This window comes from Neodiprion lecontei, chromosome 5 (assembly GCF_021901455.1).
Source record: "Neodiprion lecontei isolate iyNeoLeco1 chromosome 5, iyNeoLeco1.1, whole genome shotgun sequence".
NCBI classification, from domain to species: domain Eukaryota; kingdom Metazoa; phylum Arthropoda; class Insecta; order Hymenoptera; family Diprionidae; genus Neodiprion; species Neodiprion lecontei.
In genome coordinates this window covers 7,447,571-7,473,585 of record NC_060264.1, presented here as the reverse complement: position 1 = coordinate 7,473,585, position 26,015 = coordinate 7,447,571, and the positions used below count along the sequence as shown (strand labels likewise).

Here is a 26,015-nt window from a genome sequence, read left to right as displayed (position 1 = left end):
GTTGATCGCAGCGTATTGGGACTGCGCCCAATCGATTTCTCTCGAAAAATTACGTCGGCATAGTGCATGCAAGAATCTATTCAGTCAACGGCTGACCATCGAAGGGCCTGGCTGCTTGAGTCTGGAATCGGCAGGAGAGATGAAGTGTGTATTTCTTGTATGAAACGTGAAAACTAAAAGCATTATACATCATATCATATCATCATACATCATACATCGTACATCATACATCATACAACATCATACCTAGTATTACAGTTCGAAACCAAAGTTTGAATTTTCGGATGTTCGGAAAGTGACGTCACCAATCTAAAATCGGCTAGCCGAGTTCCTCAGTCTGGTAACAACCGCGCAGTAGAGCGGACGGTTGAGAGTCGCGCTCCGCAAATTTCGAGTACCGGGTTCTCAACCTCCCGGATCCCGCGCTTCGGGTCCGCTACGTATTTCGAGTACCGGGTTCTCAACCTCCCGGATCCCGCGCTTCGAGTCCGCTACGCGGTGAAACTCGACTTCCAGGATAAGCGCTCCGTGGTTCCTGGTTCATGTTTACAATAAATTATTTCAATTCGTTTTTCGCGCAACCCCAAATTCGGTAGCTGTCGGTCCGCTAATAAAATTTCTCGACTTCCAGGATAAGCGCTCCGTGGTTCCTGGTTCATGTTTACAATAAATTATTTCAATTCGTTTTTCGCGCAACCCCAAATTCGGTAGCTGTCGGTCCGCTAATAAAATTTCTCGACTTCCAGGATAAGCGCTCCGTGGTTCCTGGTTCATGTTTACAATAAATTATCTCAATTCGTTTTTCGCGCAACCCCAAATTCGGTAGCTGTCGGTCCGCTAATAAAATTTCTCGACTTCCAGGATAAGCGCTCCGTGGTTCCTGGTTCATGTTTACAATAAATTATTTCAATTCGTTTTTCGCGCAAGCCCATATTCAGTAGCTGTCGGTCCGCTAATAAAATTTCTCGACTTCCAGGATAAGCGCTCCGTGGTTCCTGGTTCATGTTTACAATAAATTATTTCAATTCGTTTTTCGCGCAACCCCAAATTCGGTAGCTGTCGGTCCGCTAATAAAATTTCTCGACTTCCAGGATAAGCGCTCCGTGGTTCCTGGTTCATGTTTACAATAAATTATTTCAATTCGTTTTTCGCGCAACCCCAAATTCGGTAGCTGTCGGTCCGCTAATAAAATTTCTATAACTTTACAATCTTCTCATGATCTTTTTGGTAAAATATGTCGATAAAAAAATTATATCAAACCTTACACATTATTTTTGATTTGTTCTCACGCTGAAAATATTTATTAGTATTCGAGGTATAACTCGAGGTGGTTGGCGGTTTTCGTTGGACGTAGTTAGGGGTGGTTGCGGGTAATCTCGGTGATTCAGGAGGAGGGGGACGAGGATTTGTGCTCGGTGAGTAAAACACTTTTATAATATTTCATGGCAATTGTAATTATATTTCATCTGAAATATTACAAACTTGTCACGTTTACAATAAATTATTTCAATTCATTTTTCGTGCAAGCACATATTCAGTAGCTATGAATAATCTTGTACAATTTATTATATTATTAATTAATTAATTAATATTCCTATAATATTTAATGGCAATTGTAATTATATTTCATCTGAAATATTACAAACTTGTCACGTTTACAATAAATTATTTCAATTCATTTTTCGTGCAAGCACATATTTAGTAGCTATGAATAATCTTACACAATTTATTATATTATTAATTAATTAATTAATATTCTTATAATATTTGATGGCAATTGTAATTATATTTCATCTGAAATATTACAAACTTGTCACCTTTACAATAAATTATTTCAATTCATTTTTCGTGCAAGCACAAATTCAGTAGCTACGAATAAGCTTATACAATTTATTATATTATTAATTAATTATTTAATCAATTACTCAATTATATTAATCCTTACACAATATTTTCGATGTGTTCTTATACTGAAAATATTTATTACTATTCAAGGTATAACCTGAGGTGGTTGAAGGTGGTCGGAGGTGGACGAGGAGGAGGACGAGGAGGACGAGGATTTGTGCTCGGTGAGTAAAACACTTTTATAATATTTCATGGCAATTGTAATTATATTTCATTTAAAATATTTCAAACTAGTCATGTTTACAATAAATTATTTCAATTCATTTTTCGCGCAAGCACATATTCAGTAGCTATGAATAAGCTTATACAATTCATTATATTATTAAATAATTAATCAATTATATTAATCCTTATACAATATTTTTGATGTGTTCCTATACTGAAAATATTTACATTAAATCATTTCAATTCATTTTTCGTGCAAGCACATATTCAGTAGCTATGAATAATCTTATACAATTTATTATATTATTAATTAATTAATTAATATTCTTATAATATTTGATGGCAATTGTAATTATATTTCATCTGAAATATTACAAACTTGTCACGTTTACAATAAATTGTTTCATTTCATTTCTCGTGCAAGCACATATTCAGTAGCTATGAATAATCTTGTACAGTTCATTGTATCATTAATTAATTGATTAATTACATTAATCCTTACACAATATTTTTGATGTGTTCCTATACTAAAAATATTCATTACTATTCCAGGTATTATCCGAGGTGGTCGGAGGTGGACGAGGAGGAGGACGAGCTGGACGAGGAGGAGGACCAGGTGGACGAGGAGGAGGACGAGGTGGACGAGGGGGAGGCGGGGTGGGTCGGGGGAGAGGACCTCTCCTCTCCTCAGAGGAGGGAAGGGGGAGGGGTAGGGAAGGGGGAGAGGTGGGCGGGGAGGGGGAGGGGAAGGGAAGGGAAGGGAAGGGAAGGGGTGGGGTGGGGAAGGGAAGGGGTGGGGTGGGGAGGGGAGGAGGAAGGGAGGGAGGGCGGGCGGGAGGGAGGGAGGGAGGGTGGGTGGGCGGGAGGGAGGGAGGGAGGGAGGGTGGGCGGGCGGGCGGGCGGGCGGGGGGTGTTTTGCTCTATTAACTTTAATGGGCTCGCATCGACATCTGTCCTCCACTCTCTCCCTCCCGCCCTCCCGCCCGCCCTCCCTCCCTCCCACCCTCCCCACCCTCCCGCCCGCCCACCCACCCTCCCTCCCTCCGCCCCACCCCTTCCCTTCCCTTCCCTTCCCCTCCCCCTCCCCGCCCACCTCTCCCCCTTCCCTACTCCTCCCCCTTCCCTCCTCTGAGGAGAGGAGAGGTCCTCTCCCCCGACCCACCCCGCCTCCCCCTCGTCCACCTCGTCCTCCTCCTCGTCCACCTGGTCCTCCTCCTCGTCCAGCTCGTCCTCCTCCTCGTCCACCTCCGACCACCTCGGATAATACCTGGAATAGTAATGAATATTTTTAGTATAGGAACACATCAAAAATATTGTGTAAGGATTAATGTAATTAATCAATTAATTAATGATACAATGAACTGTACAAGATTATTCATAGCTACTGAATATGTGCTTGCACGAGAAATGAAATGAAACAATTTATTGTAAACGTGACAAGTTTGTAATATTTCAGATGAAATATAATTACAATTGCCATCAAATATTATAAGAATATTAATTAATTAATTAATAATATAATAAATTGTACAAGATTATTCATAGCTACTGAATATGTGCTTGCACGAAAAATGAATTGAAATAATTTATTGCAAACGTGACAAGTTTGTAATATTTCAGATGAAATATAATTACAATTGCCATCAAATATTATAAAAGTGTTTTACTCACCCAGCACAAATCCTCGTCCACCTCCGACCACCTTCAACCACCTCAGGTTATACCTTGAATAGTAATAAATATTTTCAGTATAAGAACACATCGAAAATATTGTGTAAGGATTAATATAATTGAGTAATTGATTAAATAATTAATTAATAATATAATAAATTGTATAAGCTTATTCGTAGCTACTGAATTTGTGCTTGCACGAAAAATGAATTGAAATAATTTATTGTAAAGGTGACAAGTTTGTAATATTTCAGATGAAATATAATTACAATTGCCATCAAATATTACAAGAATATTAATTAATTAATTAATAATATAATAAATTGTGTAAGATTATTCATAGCTACTAAATATGTGCTTGCACGAAAAATGAATTGAAATAATTTATTGTAAACGTGACAAGTTTGTAATATTTCAGATGAAATATAATTACAATTGCCATTAAATATTATAGGAATATTAATTAATTAATTAATAATATAATAAATTGTACAAGATTATTCATAGCAACTGAATATGTGCTTGCACGAAAAATGAATTGAAATAATTTATTGTAAACGTGACAAGTTTGTAATATTTCAGATGAAATATAATTACAATTGCCATGAAATATTATAAAAGTGTTTTACTCACCGAGCACAAATCCTCGTCCCCCTCCTCCTGAATCACCGAGATTACCCGCAACCACCCCTAACTACGTCCAACGAAAACCGCCAACCACCTCGAGTTATACCTCGAATACTAATAAATATTTTCAGCGTGAGAACAAATCAAAAATAATGTGTAAGGTTTGATATAATTTTTTTATCGACATATTTTACCAAAAAGATCATGAGAAGATTGTAAAGTTATAGAAATTTTATTAGCGGACCGACAGCTACTGAATATGGGCTTGCGCGAAAAACGAATTGAAATAATTTATTGTAAACATGAACCAGGAACCACGGAGCGCTTATCCTGGAAGTCGAGAAATTTTATTAGCGGACCGACAGCTACCGAATTTGGGGTTGCGCGAAAAACGAATTGAGATAATTTATTGTAAACATGAACCAGGAACCACGGAGCGCTTATCCTGGAAGTCGAGAAATTTTATTAGCGGACCGACAGCTACTGAATATGGGCTTGCGCGAAAAACGAATTGAAATAATTTATTGTAAACATGAACCAGGAACCACGGAGCGCTTATCCTGGAAGTCGAGTTTCACCGCGTAGCGGATCCGAAGCGCGGGATCCGGGAGGTTGAGAACCCGGTACTCGAAATTTGCGGAGCGCGACTCTCAACCGTCCGCTCTACTGCGCGGTTGTTACCAGACTGAGGAACTCGGCTAGCCGATTTTAGATTGGTGACGTCACTTTCCGAACATCCGAAAATTCAAACTTTGGTTTCGAACTGTAATACTAGGTATGATGTTGTATGATGTATGATGTACGATGTATGATGTATGATGTATGATGTATGATGTATGATGTACGATGTTTGATGTATGATGTATGTTGTATAATGATTTTAGTTTTCACGTTTCATACAAGAAATACACACCTCGTCTCTCCTGCCGATTCCAGACTCAAGCGGCCAGGCCCTTCGATGGTCAGCCGTTGATTGAGGATATATTCTTCAGTGAACGGCTCGGCTAATAACGCTGCCGTTCTGCGACAGTTGGATGATGAAAAATTTCGCTCGTATCTTTCAAATGTGTGTTAAAATACACTCGAAATGTTAAGAAGCGTCGTTCTTTCTCTCCCTATCACCTTTCTAGGTCTTTAAATCACTACGCAGCGTTAAATACTGTCTCATATACGAAGCATCCGTTTCATCTCGTTCAAAATTAACGCATCCGTGATGTATTACAGTTACTCTGAATTTTTTGCCATCCGAATACTTTTCGAAAAACAATTCTGCTCCTCCACCCAACGCAGATACTTCACTTGCGACCAGCTAAAACAACGTTTCGATTCTATGCCTATGAAACTTCAAGATCGAGAGAGCAAATGAAAAGTTGTTGAAATAATTATGAATACTAATGTTATGGAATATATCGAGCGCGCGTCGAATAGAATCCCATTTCGAAATGAATAATTCTTCTCTTTTCATATCATAGCTAATCTGGTAATATAGGTAAATAGGATGGTTGGAGGTGTTCGGAAATGGTAGGAGGTGGTCGGCGCTGGCAGAAGGTGATAGGGGGTGCTCGAAAGTGGCCGTTGATGGTCGGAGGTGGCAGGGGGAGGTAGGAGGCGTTAGAAAATGGTAGGACATTTCAAAAGTTAAAGTCGACGATGATCCGGTGCATCAAGTTTGTCGTTACAGATTTTCTTTTCCCATGAGGCATAGAGTATTCAACAACGATAATGCAGTCCTTAAAATTCATCATTCATCTCTGACTGGAAAGCCAATTCGCAAGGCGTGGTATTCTATTCTATTTGCATTATTAGAAAAATACCCGTACTCTACATACACTGTTTCTAATCTTTTGCTACATTTGGTTTAATCCCTATGCTTCCACAGCACGATTAGTCGGAAATGTTTTCGATTATCCATAATAAAATAAAAGAAGTAACAAAGCTTAAATTTATTGTTAAAGCTCTAATGAATACATCAAACTGCGGTCGAATCAATTCATTTATTATTTGCACATGACCTCTGTATATTTGATAAATTATTCCTAAATACATTGAAACATATGTATTTATAATGAAATATCATGCAATGGGCTGTGTAAACTATAAACTATAATTTCTATCGAATAGCTGCTTTTATGTCAACAGGGCTTTGAGACTCAGTTCAGTTCGTCCTCCTCCTCGTCCACCTCCGACCACCTCCAACAATCGCCAACCACCTCGAACAACCACCGATAACCACCTCGGGTTGTACCTGGAATAGCAATAAATATTTTCAGTATCAGAACACATCAAAAATATTACGTGAGGATTAATATTTGAAAAGTGCTGGAATAAATTTTTTCTGGCACTATTCGGACGCAATTTTGCGAGACAAATCGATTAAGCGCAGTCCCGATACGCTGCGATCAACGGATCAAAAGTTACTGCCAAAAAACGAGAACCTGTGATTTCGACATTTTTCAGCAGGTGCTTTTTCCTTCGTAATTGCTCTCCTGTTGGTTCCACGCTCTTTCCGCTGCGTTTTCTGAGTTCCTGAGGGTCCAATTGGTCGGAAAAGGGTCATACAAATCGATTCTAAGACGAAAAATTTTTCGGTCAAAAAAAAAGGAAGGTTAACCCCTTTGTATTTTTGGCGAAAATTTTCGCGATTTTGAAAAGTGCTGGAATAAATTCTTTCTGGCACTATTCGGACGTAATTTTGCGAGAGAAATCGATTGGGCGCAGTTCCAATAGGCTGCGATCAACGGATCAAAAGTTACTGCCAAAAAACGATAACCTGTGTTTTCGACATTTTTCAACAGGTGCTTTTTTCCTCGTATCTTCTCTCCCGTTGATCTCTCCCGTATAAGAACACATAAAAAACATTACGTAAGGATTCATATAATCACAGGTTTTGTTTTTTGGCTGTAACTTTTGATTCGCTGCTCGCAGCGTATCGGGACTGCGCTTAATCGATTTGTCTCGCAAAATTACGTCTGATTAGTGCCAGAAAGAATTCATTCCAGCACTTTTCAAAATCGCGAAAACTTTCGCCAAAAATGGAAAGGGGTTAGCCTTACTTCTTTCTTCATTTTTGGAGCCAAAAATTTGTGGTCTCAGATTCGACTTGTATGACCCTTTCCTGACTAATTGGATCCCCAGGAACTCAGAGAATGCAGCGAAAAGAGCGTGGGATCAACAGGAAAGAAGTTACGGAGGAAAAAGCACCTGCTGAAAAATGTCGAAAACACAGGTTCTGGTTTTTTAGACGTAATTTCTGATCCGCTGCTCGCAGCGTATCGGAACTGCGCTTAAATGATTTGTCTCGCAAAATTACGTCGGAATAATGCCAGAACGAATTTATTCCAGCTTTTTTCAAAATCGCGAAAAATGTCACCAAAAATGCAAATCACCCCACTACCTCATGACCCCATCACCCCACCACCCCACCATGCGACTACCTTCCATCACTTCCGACTACCTCCAACCACCGCCAACCACCTCCAACAACCACCCATAACCACCTCAAGTTATACCTTGAATAGTTATTAATATTTTCAGCATAAGAACACATAAAAAATATTGTGTAAGGATTGGTATAATCAATTGATTAATTAATAATATAACAAATTTTATCAGCGCATTTATAGCTACTGAATTTGTGCTTGCGCGAAAAATGAATTGAAATAATTTATTGTAAACAGGACAAGTTTGATAAATTTTAGATGAAATATAATTACAATTGCCATTGAATAATATAAAAATGTTTAACTCATTGAGCACAAATCCTCGTCCTCCTCGTCCTCTCCTTGAAGTCGAGTTTCGCTAGGTAGCGGACCTGGAGTGCAGGAACGATGGAGCGCTTGTCCCGGAAGTCGAGTTTCTCCAGGTAGTGAACCTTGAGCGTAGAAACTACGGAGCGCTTGGTCAAAAGTCACCAGTTCAAAAACCTGGACAGCCATAACTACGGAGCGCTTGTCCTGGAACTCGAGTTTCACGAGGTAGTGGACCTGGAGCGCAGGAACCACGGAGCGCTTGTCCTGGAAGTCTAATTTCATCAGGTAGCGGACCTGGAGCTTAGAAACTACGGAGCGCTTCTTCCTGAAGTCGAGTTTCACCAGGTACCGACCTGGAGCGCAGAAACTACGGAGCGCTTGTCCTGGAATTCGAGTTGCTCCAGGAAGTGAACCCGGAACGCAGGATCCAGGAGGAAGAGAACCCGGTACACGAAATTTGCGGAGCGCGATTCCCATCCGTCCGCGCTACGGCGCGGTTGTTTCCAGACTGAGGAATTTGGCTAGCTCATTACTGTAGATCGATGACGTCAAGAGAAAAAAAATTTTGAGTGACGTCACTTTCCGAACAGCCAAACATCCGACATCCAAACTTTAGTTTCGCACTTTAATACTATGCATGATGTATGACGTATGATGATGTATCATGTATGATGTACGATAATATGATATGATGTATGATGATTTTAGTTTTCACATTTCAGACAAGAAATACGCACTTTATCTTTCCTGCCGATTTCAGACTCAAGCGGCTTGGCCCTTCGATGGTCAGCCGTTGACTTAAGATATATTCTTTAGTTAACGGGTCAGCTAATAAACGCTGCCGTTCTGCGACACTAGGATGATAAAAATTTTTGCTCGTACCTTTCAAATGGGTGTTAAAATACACTCGAAGTTTTAAGAAGCTTCGTTCTTTCTGTCCCTATCAAAAAAAAAAAAAAAATCGCCGACAATCATCTTTTTAGGTCTTTAAATCAGGACACTGTGTTTAATACTGTCTCATATACGGAGCATCCATTTCGTCTCGATCAAAATTAGCGCATCCGTGATGTATTACAGTTACTCTGAATTTTTTTCCATACACTTTACGAAAAACAAATCTCCTTCTCTACCCAACGTGAAGTATTTCACTTGCGACTAGCTAAAACAGCGTTTCGATTCTATGCCTCCGAAAATTCAAGATCGAGAGAGAAAATGAAAAGTCGTTGGAATAATTATGAATATTAATGTGATGGAATACATCGAGCGCGTGTCGAATAGAATCCCATTTCGAAATGAATAATTCTTCTATTTTCATATTATAGCCGTATTATTGTAGATAATCTAGTTTGTCTCCTGGAAAATTATAAAATTTATAGTATGCATCACGTTTTAATCGTAAGTGGATCATGTATATTAATGTCGTACATGGACCGCATATACATATACATATACTTTTTGGTCTCCGCATCATTATTACATCTGATCTGTTATTATTCATGATCTATGTATACATTCTTTCCTCGGGTACCTAAACTTTATTTTGGAAGTAATTTATTCTTATTAATTTATTGTATCGCCGGCCTGGGCTTACCATTGCGAAGACTGTGTTACTCGGAAGGTGAATGCAGCCAGCATCATGTCGAAATCGGTAACTCTCTGATGTTCTGCAATAAGATCTCATTTTTGTTATTGGAACATCTCACGGAGCGGAAGCCACGACGATTTTCGGTTGTCACTCCACAGCCCATTAGGGCAACTCTCTGTCAGTTCTTCAGTCAACGTAGGAGGTGTTTGGTGGTGGTTGGCGGTGATCGGAGGAGGACGAGGACAACGATGATAATGAGTGGGCGGAGGATGATGAGGAGGGGGACCAGGTGGACTAGGAGGACTAAGGTGATCGGCGGTGTTTGACAGGGGTTGGAGGTGCTCGGACGTAGTTGGGGATCGTTGGCGGTGGACGCGGTTATGCTCCTTCTCACGGGTATGATTGAGCTACTCGACATTTCTATGATGCAGTTGACAAGTAGGCTTACGTACTCACTTTGTACCGACTCAATCTTAAGCTTTCATACCGGCTCTACTTTGGCTGCTACGAATGTCGGTGCGAGCTTGTTAGGTAGAGAGATAGAGCAGAACCCTCCAACGCTTCAAGGCCTATCTGGGCCCACTTGCCCGCCGAAAACTGGTCACAAAATTTAGCCAGTGGTATCTGTCTTGATGTTCTTTAGTCAACGCTTTCGATAATACCTTGTTTGAAATGGCATGGAGGTATGAGGAAAACGAAGTCGAAGATATAACAAACGAATACATCAAACAGGGCCTATTGAGAGGCCAGCTCATATATTTTTAAGGCTCGATAGCACAATTGGCTAGGTGTTTATGTTGTATTGAATACAGTTTTCTATATAACAGAGAAATCATATATCCTTCTTATTTCTAACAATTCATCAGTTATTATATATAAGAGAGTGCATTTCGCTTGCATCTCAAGGTAATTATGCAATTTAGCGTATATAAAGCGAACTTGACTATACATATACATATATCCATTTATTATTCGTTTTAAGTAACGGCGACCGCGCGTTTTTTCAAGTTTCATTTTTCTTTTCAGCAAATATAAATACGTGCTAAAGAAACGCCCGGCGGCTATTCCTCTAAAAGATATATAAAATAATAAATAAACAAAATCTTTGATATCGCTTAAAACATTGATCACCCTGCTATGTAAGACAACTTTTTTTTTCCATCACTATACTCGTGCAATAACAGAAAGTCATATTTTTACATGTGTCTCTAAAATCTGCGTAAAAAATTTAAATTCCGCCGTAGTGAAAAAAAGAATCTTCCGAACCAAGAAATTTCTGAACAAGAATGTTGCACATTGCACAGTTAATATATGCGTACAGCCAAATCGTTGTATATATGACTCGTCATATACTCGTGATTGTATCGTCGTTTCAGGACTTTGATTTCAGATAAATTCGAATTTAACTACCATCGAAGTTTGAATGTCAACACTTTCAACACCAATCAATCGAGATTGGAATAGCTCGTGGTTATAGCAAAATTCCGGCTCGATGGTTTGCAATTACCTGCTGACAGATTTTGTAAGTAAATTGTGCGCATGAATTTATGCTCCAGGTCTGTCGAAAGCTCGTTAAAGTATATAATATAAGCGGTGCAATTAAGCAGGTTTGATAGTCCGCGTATTCGTGAATTTCTCATAAAAGTCGCAGATTCGAAAGTGTACCGTAATTCGGAGGTGCTAAAAAGGCTGCAATATTACCGACTATTAATATAAGCCTTGGATTTTTTCCATAGATTTTAAAACGAGCAATACATCTGCGTAAAATATTACAATTTGACGAGCCTTTTTTCCGGTGACAACTTTCGCCGTTGGTTATAATTGTTAATCAATAACTTTAGAAAAAAATAAAAAATAAATAAATAACAGTAAAGAGGAAGACCAGATATGATATATTATATTTTTTACACATCGCACTCGTTGAGATTAACATGTTATCGGTTCTCAAGAATCACGTTTGAATGTCATCGTATCAGCCAAGCCGTATCTCATTGTTGGACGATTTCCAAGACACGTATATTACAACAAAGTTATCAATTAAACAGGTGTCCGATAAATCGAACTTCCATACTAACAATAAGTTGGTCAATGAATTTCGCTGCAACTTGTTGAGTCGAATGATTTTATGATCACCAATTTACTTTTTTTCTCCGTCAAATTGTACGTTATGTTGTAATTTCGGGTGTTAAAAATTCAAGATAGTTTTCCATGCTCTCATCACGATCAATGAAAAATATTAATAATCAACGTATATATGTATATGTACAGTAATATGTATAAAGATATGTAAAAAAATATTTGTATAATGTGGGTAGTTGGAATGATTGAAAGGAATTTAAATATTGTTTCAATTTGAAAATTTCATGACTCCCTGGGAGACAGATCAGCTGTTCGTAATGGACGGAGGATACACCCATATATATGTATATATATATATACACACACCTATATATGTAAGGTTTTAAGTAAACCATTATTATAGATTTGTTTTATTCAAATAATAAAGTTATTATATGTATATCTATGTCTAAATTAATGTCAGATTATCAAATATGTACAACCATCAGTGAGCTTTTCCGAAGATCCCTCTTGTTACACAGTCGCGCTAGTGTATCTGTGTTTGTATATAAACATATGTATACATAAATGCGTGTGTGTGTGTGTGTGTGTGCGTTACGTTATGACGTACGGTATATTATAATAATTATTATTCGACGATATTATACACACAATTGGCAGCAGCATATTTATTCATTTCCTTGTCGTTATACCGCTACGTGAATTTTTTCCTTATTTTTCATCTACTTTTATTTTATTTATTTTTTTATTTTCAATGGTATGTGAATGTGGCGTCTTTATTAGCGTGTACTGCGGCATGTAAGATAAATAAGTATATGGAACGTATGTAGTAAAGATTGTGAAAACACAATAACGCGTCTGCTGATCGCGAAGGTCTTCGGATTTTTTTAGTTTTCTTTACAAATAATTTTCTTTGCATATACGCGCATGCATATGCATATACGTGAAAATGGATATTATATATATATATATACATAATATATACATTGCATAATATTATCCGGGTACACGTACATTACAATGCATGTATGTATGTAACTAAAGAAGAATATGATACGCTAGTAAAATTCTGTCAAGTTACTTTCTTTGCGAATTGCACGGGTGTAAATGCATGTTTTACGTAAAACAAATTTTCATGCGTATAATCAGTTTATGCGTGATGAGAAAATAAAAATACGATATTATAAAAAATAAATAAACGAAAAAGAATAATAACGAGGAAATTGAATTTCGACTTTTTTTTTTTTTTCAGGCACCGAAATTTCATACACAATGTATTACTCAATTTAAACGCGAGAGAGAATTGTACTAGCGTGATTGTAATTATTAATATATACATATATACTGTATTTACTATTTATGTATGTATATGTATAACTATAATAATAAGAGGAATATGGTTTTCGGATTAGGCATTTATGGATATATGAAGTACATTGCATTTGCGTGAAATTTTTTTCACCCGAATAATTCTAAACATGAGCCATCAAGAGGCTCTGAATTTTTATATTCATCCTTTCGTTTCTATTTTACTTTGACCTCGTTTTTATTTTTCTTTAAATACTCGCTTCTAACCGTATAAACGAGGATTAAAAATACTTATGCTGAGCCGAGGCACACTCTTGAAACAGAAGCGTGTGTAAATATATTATCATTTCGTTTTTATATAATATTGAACAAAAAATATATTTATATAAAAATATGTGTGATTGTGTGTGTGTGTGTGTGTGCGTGTGATAAACTATCTATTTATCAGCGCATACAATTATGCGTATGTAACATTAATCGTATAGGTATATTTATATGTATAATATGGTCACTTACAAAATTCATTTATTTAAAATATATATATCTATAACATGTTTATATTGTTTATTAAAATTGGATATATTTATATGTCATACAAATTTAATTTAATGTTGTCGATTTAGTTCCATAAAAAACGAAGAAAAAAACACGCACAAACAAAACGAGAAGCATCGCATCCGCAAAAGACGTTTGCATAAAATATATTACATGTATAATGAAATAGAATATTTCGCGTAATTGCACACAATCCCTTTTCAAGCCGAATAGAACTCTCTTATACTTTTTCATGTTCCTCTTATCTCAAAATCATTCAAAACCATATCAAGATTCATGTTTTTGACAAAAATTTCTATAAAATCGACTTATCGTATTATACATAATAGTATCATATTTATATGTGTATATATATATATGTATGTATATATGTATATTATGTATAAGCATGCACAATGCGTATGTCGCTTTACAAATAAAAGTGCAGATTTCGCAGGTCAGACGAAACAATTCTCTTATTTTGTTTTCATTCGCTCGACTGAATTCGTACATTTCAATCGAATTGTTTGTGTCCCTCATTTTTAATCGCAAAGTCACCCGACCTCTGCGTAACAAACTGATGCGCCAAATTTTGTTTTCAATTGTTTTATCTATCAATATTTCGCAGTTGTACAACAAATATTCTTACAGTAGTTTATATAAGAATTTGGAATTTATACTCGGAATGGTTTTAAAGTACATTGAACTCGGGAAACTTATCTGCATATTGTATTATACAATATACACATGGAAGACAAATGAATGTTACCGATATACGGAGTGATTTCCTAATAATGACTGCTTCATCCGCCGTCTGCTAAAAACTTGATGCGCACGCGCCGCAATCCGAGAACAAATGTTTCCCAGGGTGACCAACCGTTATTTATACGTAGCCTCAAAAGTTAAGACAGTCGTCAGTGGCGGTTATGCTCAATTCAGTTGGCCGCCCTGGCAAACAGTTGCTCCCGGATTTTAGCGCGTGCGCAATAAATTTTGACAGACGACGGACGACGCAGTCGTTTCAGTAATTCACTCTGCCCAGGCACACATTTACGCTCATACATGCAATAATGTGTATGATCAGTTTTCGAAAACTGTGTCAACATTGATTTTAAATTAAGCTAACGAGGAATTGAAATGTTGAAAAGAAAGTTGAACAACTTTTCTGACTATTTTCATATTTATATATAATTAATTTATGTATTAAATAGCAGTCACTATTCGAAAAACAATTACATGTTTTACTGAATCACAATATCTCATTCGCTGCAATTCGCATAAATATTTTCAACGACGACGAGAAGATTACGAGAAAGAAGAAGAAGAATAGATAACAAAAAAAAAATGTACATATATTTTGCTATAATTTTTTTTTTTTTTTTTGATATTTAATACTTAGTACATGGCGTTTCGAAAACACCACTGCGATAAATAATGCGATATGAAAAAGCGAGAAAAATAAATAAGAAAACTAAAATTGGCGAGTAAACCGGTCACGGGGAATTATTTGTAAATCTGTAAATATATGCTCGATAGTTGTCGAAAGGCGATCGATAAGAGTAATTATTATTCGCAAACGATTATACATGAATTTTGTAGATGACTACGTCGTTTCGTTTTATATACACGTACACACGAATTGATTAGGAAAATCATTATACAAGGCAATAAAGTCACGCTAGTTAAAATTGAGCTAACTTATAGATTTTCTCTATTTTGTATAATCTGCTCGTCTAGAATCAGTAATACACGCTACAGATATATACGCGAATTTATCGTGATGAGACGACTGAGGAATAAACGCTAATTAATACACCAGATACTGCGGTCATTGAATAACCAATCAGTCGATTCAAATAATTGGTCCAAGCATTACCGAGAAATCATCGAGTACACAAATATATTAGGCAATTCGTGCACCGATCGCAATTCTTCATATCGTCGATTAAAACTCACTACACGTGCAGATTTATTTACAAAAGTGCAATATAAATGCGGGCAACAACATTTTATCATCCAGTCGGATTTTGCGAAACTCGTGGTATTTATTATTCTTTTCCATCGTTCTTTCCGAAACATTTTTCGTTCATTTATTATTCACTTTTTTGTGTATATACAGGGTGAATAGCCAACGATCGAATGATCTAACGCGCATGCGCTAAAATTCTCAAAACAAAAGCAGTTGTTTTGTCAGGTCTACCAACATTTTTGAGGCTACATACATCGCGGCGACCCCTCATCTGAACTTATGACGGTTGGCCAACCTGACGAAACAACTGCTTGCGCTCTAGAATTTTAACGCGTGCGCGTTAGATCATTCGACCGTTAGCTATCCACTTTGTATACACGTACATACAAAGCCTCTTTAAAAATGTATTTGAATGTTCAAGAACTCGATCCTTTAATATTGTCGTGTAAAGATGTTGAACGTGGAGCGATTCAATTTCTTTCTTTGCTTCGTTATAATTTTCTTCCTATCATATTGATATACATGAGTATAAAAATAATACATGGTAACTCGTATCATTCTGCGTATACGTGTGATATGGAATTCGCGTTAAACAAATTTTCTGTCACATGTACAATTTATATGCCTATAATGTTGTATACAAATATTGATATTCCACGCGTATTTAATTGTCGTAAGTTGGTCAGTATGATGGACTCTTTTAGGTATCTACGTATGTATGTGTTTATTATACATACGTGTATTATGTACACATTGTATTTGCTCCAACAATTTTTCTATATTTCACTACAGTTGTACTATTTTTTTTCATATCTTCTCTCGTTTTACTTTCACGCTCGTTACTTAACTATAAATCCAAATTTTACACATAATATATTTTATGCGAGCTTTTAGACGGACGGCTGACTTAATATATCTTACATATAGATAAGTATATAACATATATACATACATGTATACATATATATATATTTACATACGCATTATCCGATGTCTTTTTTAAATAAACAACAACGTCGTTAACATGTAAATGTATAATTTTTATCAGACATTTTTACAACGCAACTTTCAACTTCGCACTGCAATTCAACACCGCAATCAATCCTTGTATGTGTACGACAAGTAATTTTCGCTGTCTTCGTCTGGATAATAGGTTTTTTTTTCGACCGTTTAAAATTTTTCCATATCATCTCGTTCTTGTTAGCGTCTTTTGCTTGATTTTTTTAGCCCCCTTTTTTTTTTTATCTCACAATAACTACAGAGTTTGTAAATCACTGATATCGAGTAAGTTTATTTTATCGTTTATCCATTTCTCAACACTTTGTATTCTATTACATAGCACTGCACAGTGGTTCAATTATATAGTTCAATTGCGCGTAGTAATTAGCCGTCTCAACACTTAGCGAATAATACCAAGATGACGTCAATTTTATAAATATTTTTATAAATATTTTAGCAACCTTTTTTTCGTCTCCTTCGCTTCAACGAAACTTATATAGAACAAAGTGAAAATGAAGGAAAGTTCTATATATATCACAGTTTATCATCCGTTTCCGAAACCAAAATTACAGAAAGAAAAAAAAAAAATAAAATAAAATACAAACAAACCTCTTCTTTCAAACTGCACCATGCCTGGTGGCCGAAGTCACATATATATATTATATATTATATTATAAAATATATATATATATATAAAATTTATAGGTATATAACATTTTTCATTCGTATAATATCAAATAAGAAATGAGAATAACACGATTAAACTTGTAAAAGGTTAAAAATAACAACAATAAAATGAATTAGAAATGAAAACAAAAAAATTGAAAGATTTAAAAAAAAAAAAAAAAAAACAATTTCAAAATCGTATCCGTGTACGTGTTTACGCAAGTAACGTTCGTCTCCCCGTTACACTATTATTATGCATTAAACATATATGTGTAATTGTGTATCATATACACGCATACGTATCACATATGATAAAAAAATTAATAGTGTTATTAATATTACGATTATTTCACGCGTGTGCAATATTCAGTTACTTCAGTTCACAACAAGCCAAGAAATAAAATAAAAATACACCACGACATTATGTGTCATATAAGGTATAATCACGTATATACCTTAAACACAATCGAGTACCGTACAATATCAGTTGTATCCTGATTATTTATAGTAATTTTTCTTGTTGCTGAGTTCATTGTATTATTATTAACATTATAGATATTACACCACATATGCTTAGAATTGTTATTGTTATCATTACTATGCTTGATATTATTATTATTATTATTATTATTATTATTATTATTATTATTATTATTATTATTAGTAGTAGTAGTGGTAGTGGTAGTAGTAGTATTATCATTGTTATTATTGTTGTTGTTGTTGTTGTTATTATTTTTATTAATAATATTATATGTAACGTTGTTAAATGTGATGATACTTTCGCGCTTCCGTCCCAAAAATATTGTTTCTTATCGTCTGCCGATCAGGGACTTGAAATGAAATAGTTTATTAATTAATTATCGATTATTAATTATAATACAATAATCACGTTTATTAAACGTGCCATTCGACGTTGAATTACGGGTACGTAAAAATTATTATTATTATTACTATTGTGGTCCATAGGGACTTCCTCCTTCTTCCACGATCATAGGGGCGGGGGGTGGGGGTTGAAAAATTTCATAAAGTTTCTCGTTGGACACACCGACACACGAATGAATGATATTTATTTAATTGTGTCTTCAGTCTGAAGTTATGCGTATTTGTTTCGTGATTATGACAATTATGGTATCCGGCGCTCCAAATTCTCGTGTAGCAAATTGTTGTTGTTGGTTTCGTGCATCGATTCTGGCGATGCTTCCTCCGGCTGTTCACCACCGCTCAATTCAAGCTGCCCCGTGCTGTCGCCGCTGTTCGAACCGCATTCACCATCCACGAATCTTGAAATTAACAAGGAAAAAAAATAAATTTTATTTTCAATCGTGATATAAGTCGTCTCAAAATTATGTGAGAAGAGTTGCGCTTTTGGTCTGATCAAAAAAAATATCGTCAAAAATTATGTCCGAGTTTAATATCGCACGATTTTGTTATCCGTATCATCAGAATCAACGCTGTTGTCAATTACGTCGCTGTGCATACGGGTTTTTTCATTATGTTCTTAGCGTCTTTTTTCGCACTGCAACAATTTAGCACTGCCTAAGCGATATCTGGCAAACGAATGACAAAGTGAACGATAACTCTGAGCGAAACATTTCGATACAAAAACAATGATCGGTGTGATCGATCGCAGTTGATTTTTTCGCTAAAATTATTGAAATACTTGACAAACAAAAGCGCGTCCAGTGAACGACGCGTGAAAAAAGAAAATTGTGCAGCAAAATTTTTCATCCACGAAACTCAATTACGACCCAAAAAGTGACCAAAGTGATTATTTTTTTCTTTTAAGTGACAAGTTACTAATAGTGAAAAAAGTGACCGACTACCAACCCTATCACTGCCTGGGGTTTCATATACCACCTACAATAATGCCAAATGTACGGTTGAGATACATAAATTATCGCGAAGCGAATACTAAAATGGCAAAAGAAAAAAAAAAATGTCATAAATTTACCGTTAACGTAAATTGAAAGAAAAAAACGTATCTCTGAAGGTCCTGAATTTTTATTTCAACATTTGTCGTGCCTTTTTTTCTTCAATATTCTGCAGCAGTAGTCAAAAATTTTGTTCTCTTGTTGTCAGACCATTTGAATCGATTCGTCATAACTACGACGAAACGATTTTATTTTATATTTTTTTTTAAAGCACTTCGATCGTTTTGGATCAACAAAAATCAATGCTCGACGTATTGGAAATAAAAAAATACCTAGGGAAAAAAAAACCATAAAAAAAGTACACTTCCGAAACACTTTCCACTCTGTGAGAATTGTTTTGTTGTTGTAGTTTTTTTTTTCCCCCCCAATCAACGGACATCTGCACTTAATTGAAAATCCTGTTAATAGCCGGTAATCGCCAAGAGTATCGTATAATGCCGATAACGAATATATTCGTTATTGAAATGAAATCGGTATTGACCTCGTGTTGTCACATTCAAGGAGCTAAAACTCTTTCATACAGTACAGACATATGTTCAATTATGATTGCACTTGATCCCGTTTTCACGGTTTGGACTCTGATACGTACCTATAACTCATACATTGAACCGCGATTTATTGGCGCGCAGACTTCGAAATAGTTTTAACGACTCGTACATTATAAATGTACCGTATGGAACACAATTTGACGCTCTAATTCAAGGATAAGGATGATGATGATGATATGATAATAATAATAATAATAATAATTTGAGCATCGTCTCGTGAAATCTAACTAACATATATATATATATGTATATATATATATATATATATATATATATATATATATATATATATATATATATATATATATATATATATATATATATATGTAACAGTGCAAAATCGAAGAAAAAAATATTACAAGTTCTTGGGAAAATAAGTTTTTATATGTCTGATTAAAAAAGAAAATGATACATTATATATATATATATATATTCGTTCTATTGGTCGTTCTATTGGTCGTTATATATATATATATGTCAGCGAAAACTTTTAACCTTTAATATACTCCGTTTTTAACGACCAATAGAACGACATAAAGTAGATAGAATATGAAGACGCGGCTGCAATTTGCTGTTAATTTTGTATTTGTAGAAACTTCTATCGTATCACGGGTGAACGAAGGACTTTTGAGATCCTTTGGAAGATTGCCAGGCGGAATAAAATCGGAACCGGTCTTTCCAGACGAGACGGCGGTATAATCTTGCATTTGATGCAGTATGTATTCAATGTTATATACCTCGAGGGAATGACACAGGCATGTTGAATATATATACCTGTGTAGGTGTGTATATGCATAATCATAAGTAGCTACATGTGCGCGAATAGTAATAACCGATGTATTTATAGTCATTCAGTGACACGTTGCGGATTGAAATTGTTTCTTTTTTTTTTTAATCAAACCATTTGGCCATTCCATGTCCAAAAAAACTGGAAAGTAGCCTCGGCTCGAGTTACGTTTATAGATCTGCAAAAATTGAACAAGGCAAGGTATATTAATCGTCGGTTTTCCGACAAGTGATGAAAATCAAAATCGACTAGTTTTCTACGCACGGAAAATTGAAACAAGACTTACGGTTACGTATCTGTATTTGTTGCTTCGATTTTATTTTTTTTTTCTTCTTGATCCAACGAATAGAATGGTCAAATTCGACGAAAAACAAGTCGCCGTAAATCGAAAGAATATCGTATTCTTAAAATTTCTCGTCTAACGTTGAGGGAAAAAAAAAAAAAAAAAAAAAACTAATACAAGGTCTTGAAATCTCAACTGTTGGATCGGTTTAAAATATTTATTTAATAATTAATAAGCATCCTTTAATCATCATTTCTGTTTAAACAACGTAAAAAGATGTCTCGATGTTTCAATTAATTTTTTTTTTTTCCATTCTTTAATTTTTTTATTCGAATCAATAAACGTCGACAAATACCGTCGAAGGATATCGATTGTATCAGGATCACACATGTTCGTCACGTATATTTATCTACTTAGGAAGACGGATCATAAGGTGTACCACACTTTTTCCACCTTGCTGATTATCCATGTGTACCAATATAATACTGTACACAATGTTATAAATTTTATATACTTTAGCGATTGATTTCTGCGTATTAATGTACGTATGTATGTACCTAATAACGAGACCTCGCAATTGTAGGTACATACCTGACTGCCCGTCAGGACCTTGACGGTAATTTAACTACAGTTTGATCCGTGACAGGTGCTACAGGGTCGCTCGAATCGATTATTTATCGACGCAAATTTTATCGCGCAAACGATAAGAGAGAGAGAGAGAGCGAGAGGGAGTGAAAGAGAGAAAAAGAAAAAAAAAAAAACTAAACTGTACCCGCATCACATGTTTGCCAACATAAGATAGATTGTGTTCAAATGTACGGTAAAAAATTTGCAACGCGCCTCGAGAGAAGCGATAAGCAAAATTATTTCCACCTTGCCGTGTTAATGTTGTAATAATATATGAGAACGTGATTGTTAAAAAATTTAATTCATCCGAAGTGAATTGAGATATGGTTTTATAGCGAAATAAAAAAATGAAAAAATTGCAGAGAATTCGTCAGATTGAAAACTCGATTTCTGACTGCAGTCGATGAATATCTCGAGTATTCGATGATTTTTGCATAACTTGGAATTACGGAATTCTCAAATTTATTGCGACTTTCGGATTTCGTCGAGAAAGCAATTCACGTGATTTAACGACTAATTCTGTTGATATTGATGCAAAAATTATGCTCTTTATTTACGAGGAATGGGAAAAATGTCAAATGATCAGTTTGGACGATGAATTTTAACTTTGAAAAAAGACGGACAAGATGCTTACGTGTAAGGCTGTTCCTCCCCTCGCATTTCGCATATGACGTTCGTCAGGGCCATGATGTAATTTTTGGCTAACGTCAGTGTTTCGATTTTGCTCAGTTTCCTTTCCATTTTCACGTGTGGTATGACTTCCCTGAGTTGCTGAGGATAAAGGGAATGAAAATTACGATGACGAAAAGCAATTTCCATAAAAGTGAAAAATTTGGTTTGCCGAAAATTAATGTTTGTTATTATTCTTGTTGAAAAATGGTCGTGAGTTGTGCATCGATCGTGCACAAAAATAGAAGACTACCGGAATTATAAAGAAAAACTTATGCGTCGATACTTTGTTTCAAATCATTTGAAAATTATTCAAAACCAGTTAAATTCGTTCGACTTTATTTTTACGAATGCTTACTTTATTTAGAAGATTATTTTCTACAGTATCACTGAAACACTATTTATTTATTTATATTTTCATTTATCATGCTGGCATCGTTGATATTCCATTTTACAACATATTTCGACAATCGATAAATGGCAACATTGAATGGACTGCTTAAAAAAAGGGAAACCTGTTTTAACTGGTTTCACTGGTTATGACAAATGGTATTCTGGGTAAAACGACCCAAACGTACATCAAAATCGAACAAATCCAACAGACTTTAGGAAATTCAAAAGCGATTTGAAATGAAAATTAGATATCTAAGCTTTTATCGGTATAAATTCGAGTATTATAATAAAAGAAAAAAAGTTTATAAATGTATTTTCTCTTCGAGTTACGAGTGCTTTGATTTGACGTAAAGAAATCAGATTGATAAGCGTCTTTTAACCATTGAAAAAAAAATCGAGATAATCAGCTATTCTTCGACACGTTACACTAGGATGATCTTTTAAGGGGTCTAAAATCATACCTATTTTTAGGATTTTTTTTTTTTTTATCTGAAGAACTGACATCACTTAGAGCAATTCAAGTTTCAAGGCTTCATTATTCGTAGTTTCAAAATTATTTGAGAACTTTTTCATTGAATTTAATAACAAAATGGCAGCATGGCGCATATAAGTAGCGAACGACCACGTTTTCAAACCGGTGGCGCAGATTTCTCGGTCAATTTTCATCCGACGGACTTGAAATTTTGTTACAATCTTCAAAATCTGTTTATTAATCACAGCTCATATAGCTAAATTTTAGAATATCGATCCAAAAATTTTTTTAACCCGAATTTTGTAAACAATTTTTTGGTCAGAATATAAAATTTTTAGTTCATAATGGTATATACGTGAAACAAATTTTTTTTTTTTAATTTAGGGTACGAGCCTTAACCCGAGAACGTATTTTTAAGTCGAAACAACTTTTATATCTGTTACAAATTTGACAACGATGTCAGGAGTTGCGCCACCGCAAAAAGCCCTCTAGTTCGGAGTCGTTCGCTACTTATATGCGCCATGCCGCCATTTTGTTATTAATTTCAATGAAAGAAATTGTAAAATGTTCCTGAAACTATGAATAATAAGTCCCTCAAACGCGAATCATTCCAAGTACTTTCATTTTCTTGACAGAATAAGAAAAAAAAAAAACAAAAAAACTCCTAAAAATAGGTACGATTTTGGACCGTCCTTTCGCAATTGCATTACCGCAGTCGAGAAATTGCACGCTAATCGTGAAATATTATAATTCACCTCGAAGGCGTCGTTGAGCGAGTGCATCCTCATTCTTTCCCTCTCGTTGCTCTCGAGCCTCCGGAGATTCCGTTCTCTTGCCGAAATTCCGCTTTTGCGTCTCCTCGTCGTCGGCGGCGCCCCTCGATTCCGTCTTTTCGCCTGTTTCGGGCTCCTTTCGCTCCCACTGCTGTCGCTTTCCTCGCCCGCCTTTTTGGCCAAGAACAAAACGGACAAAAATTCAATTAAGTATTCGCCGATGTTGCAGGTTTAGACGATTTCCGCGTGGATTGAAAGAGCGAGAAAGAGAGCGATGAAAATTTGCTCAGCCGGTCGTTCGTACGTCGAAACGTATATATATATATATATATATATTGTTGATCTTTACGGTTCGTTCGATTTGTTTGCGAAGCGATTCCGGCCGCCTATTTCGACGTACGGATTGAAAACGGTATCGGAAATCGTGCTTAATAATTTTATCACGGTAATTTTATAGCGGTGCTAAATATCGTCGCGCAACAGCTTTCAATGTCGCGAATTTTACTAAACGCAGGAACACACGCGCAAATTTTATACACGCTTTATCTTCACAGCTGGTTTGCAATTCACCTTGAAAAATTGTTATTTCTACATTAATATGTAGCTGTAAATTAACAAGAATATTATTCGCTTGTAACGCAAGGTGTGAAATAAAAATTCCCTTCTCCCCCCCTTTTTTTTCCAAGGTACCACATTGTTTGATATCCCAATTTTTAAACATCAGTAAAGTTTTGCCTCAGGAAAAACAAAATTACGCGTCGATAAGCAATGAAATATAAATATATATACATATTTATTATTATATATACGTAAAGCATATTTTTTCTTATAATAGCATACTTAAGTACGCGTTTCGAATCGTGAATTATCATTATTATTTAACAGATTCGTTATACTGCTCTTAGCGTTTTCGATCAATCGCATGCAATCGTCAAATTCGCTTAGTATAATTATTAATATCTGTCTATAATTTCACCATTAAATCATACAACAGGCGTTATAAAATTGCAATTTAAACCGGCTACATCAACGAGGAAAGTATAAGATTAATAAAAATCGTACAAGGTGAGATGAAACAAGGGTCGTAAATGTAATTAATTTTTGATCGCTTTTTAAGTGAAATATAATAAATTGCTACTGTAAGAATACCTTAAAACGAAAAAGTTTGATGAAAAATCTGACATCTTTCTCCTCAAAGTGATACCAAGAAAAACTAAAAATTTAGGCACGAAATCGAATCATCGAATAAATACTGACCTCAATTCGCATAAAATTATAATTACGCCGTTACAGGTAACCCGATTGATCGGAAATTAGTGTTCGGCGAAATGCCGAATGCAAGGAGTACAATGACCGATATTATCGTTGGTTTTGCGCAGACGGATCAGCGAGGCGCCAGGCACCTGTAGATTTAAGTGGAATCCCGCAGAGGAGCCTCACTTGTCGATTAACGGCATCCAATTTCAGGACGAGCCAAATTTCCGATGCGTATTAACGCGGCCCAAAATGTAAGTCGAAAGTACGACAATGGAAATGTTTTATCAGATTGAGGATGAACGGGCTCGTCGAAGTCCGACAATGAGTCAGAAGTGGGGAAGGAGAAAAACGGTGTTCGAAAAACCTTCGGCAGCTGTGTTATTTGTGTTAATAACGGAGAAATTCGAATGAAACAACATTTTTGTGCTGCGATAAAAATGAATTGTGCGAATTCGAACAACACAAGGTTCGAGATATCGAGGCGGGGTTGAAATTTCGAATTTTACTACTTCCGAAAGCAAATTCACAATTTTTTCATATTTTTTTACGAAATCAATCCAAAAATATTTGAGCCGGATGAAAAACCTGGCTACAAATAATACTATTCAATAAGAAAAAATTTCATTTGTTACGGTAACTAGAAAAATACAGTTAAACTGGTATCGTTAAAAAAACTGTTTCAATATTGTTGGGATTACGAAAAACGAGGCACGCCTAACCATTTTGCGCTATCGTCGATCCTTTTTTGCTAATTGCAACTCAAAATCAGTTTGCAAGGTTTACTCTACTTTTTTAGTTAAACAAGGCTTTAACGTCAATTTATTCTTGCAAGAAAATATAGCAACAGTGATCGTAATGAGAAAGAATAGCAACGGATACCAGACTTTCCGGTAACGGCTGTAAAACTAATTTTCACTTTCTACCCAGAACTATATTTTTCGACTGTGGTAAAAAATGAAAATAGTCAAGGACGTGAGCGGTAACCGGAACTAAAAATTTATCTCGGTGTTGGAAATAT

The 26,015-nt window shown here is 35.7% G+C and overlaps 1 protein-coding gene across 3 annotated transcripts in view; it reads right to left on the bottom strand.

The window, feature by feature from the left end:
* Positions 1–10,422: 10,422 nt before the first annotated feature.
* Positions 10,423–26,015, bottom strand: part of LOC107227444 (protein dimmed) — a 34,216-nt gene continuing 18,623 nt past the window's right edge. For all 3 annotated transcript variants that reach the window (XM_046741173.1, XM_046741175.1, XM_015668588.2), the window contains exons 3-5: positions 23,723–23,911; positions 22,068–22,204; positions 10,423–18,537 (exon numbers count right to left, since the gene is read on the bottom strand). In XM_046741173.1, coding sequence (XP_046597129.1) covers positions 18,381–18,537; positions 22,068–22,204; positions 23,723–23,911 — 483 coding nt within the window. In that variant the 3' untranslated portion in view covers positions 10,423–18,380. The remainder of the gene's footprint in view (positions 18,538–22,067; positions 22,205–23,722; positions 23,912–26,015) is intronic.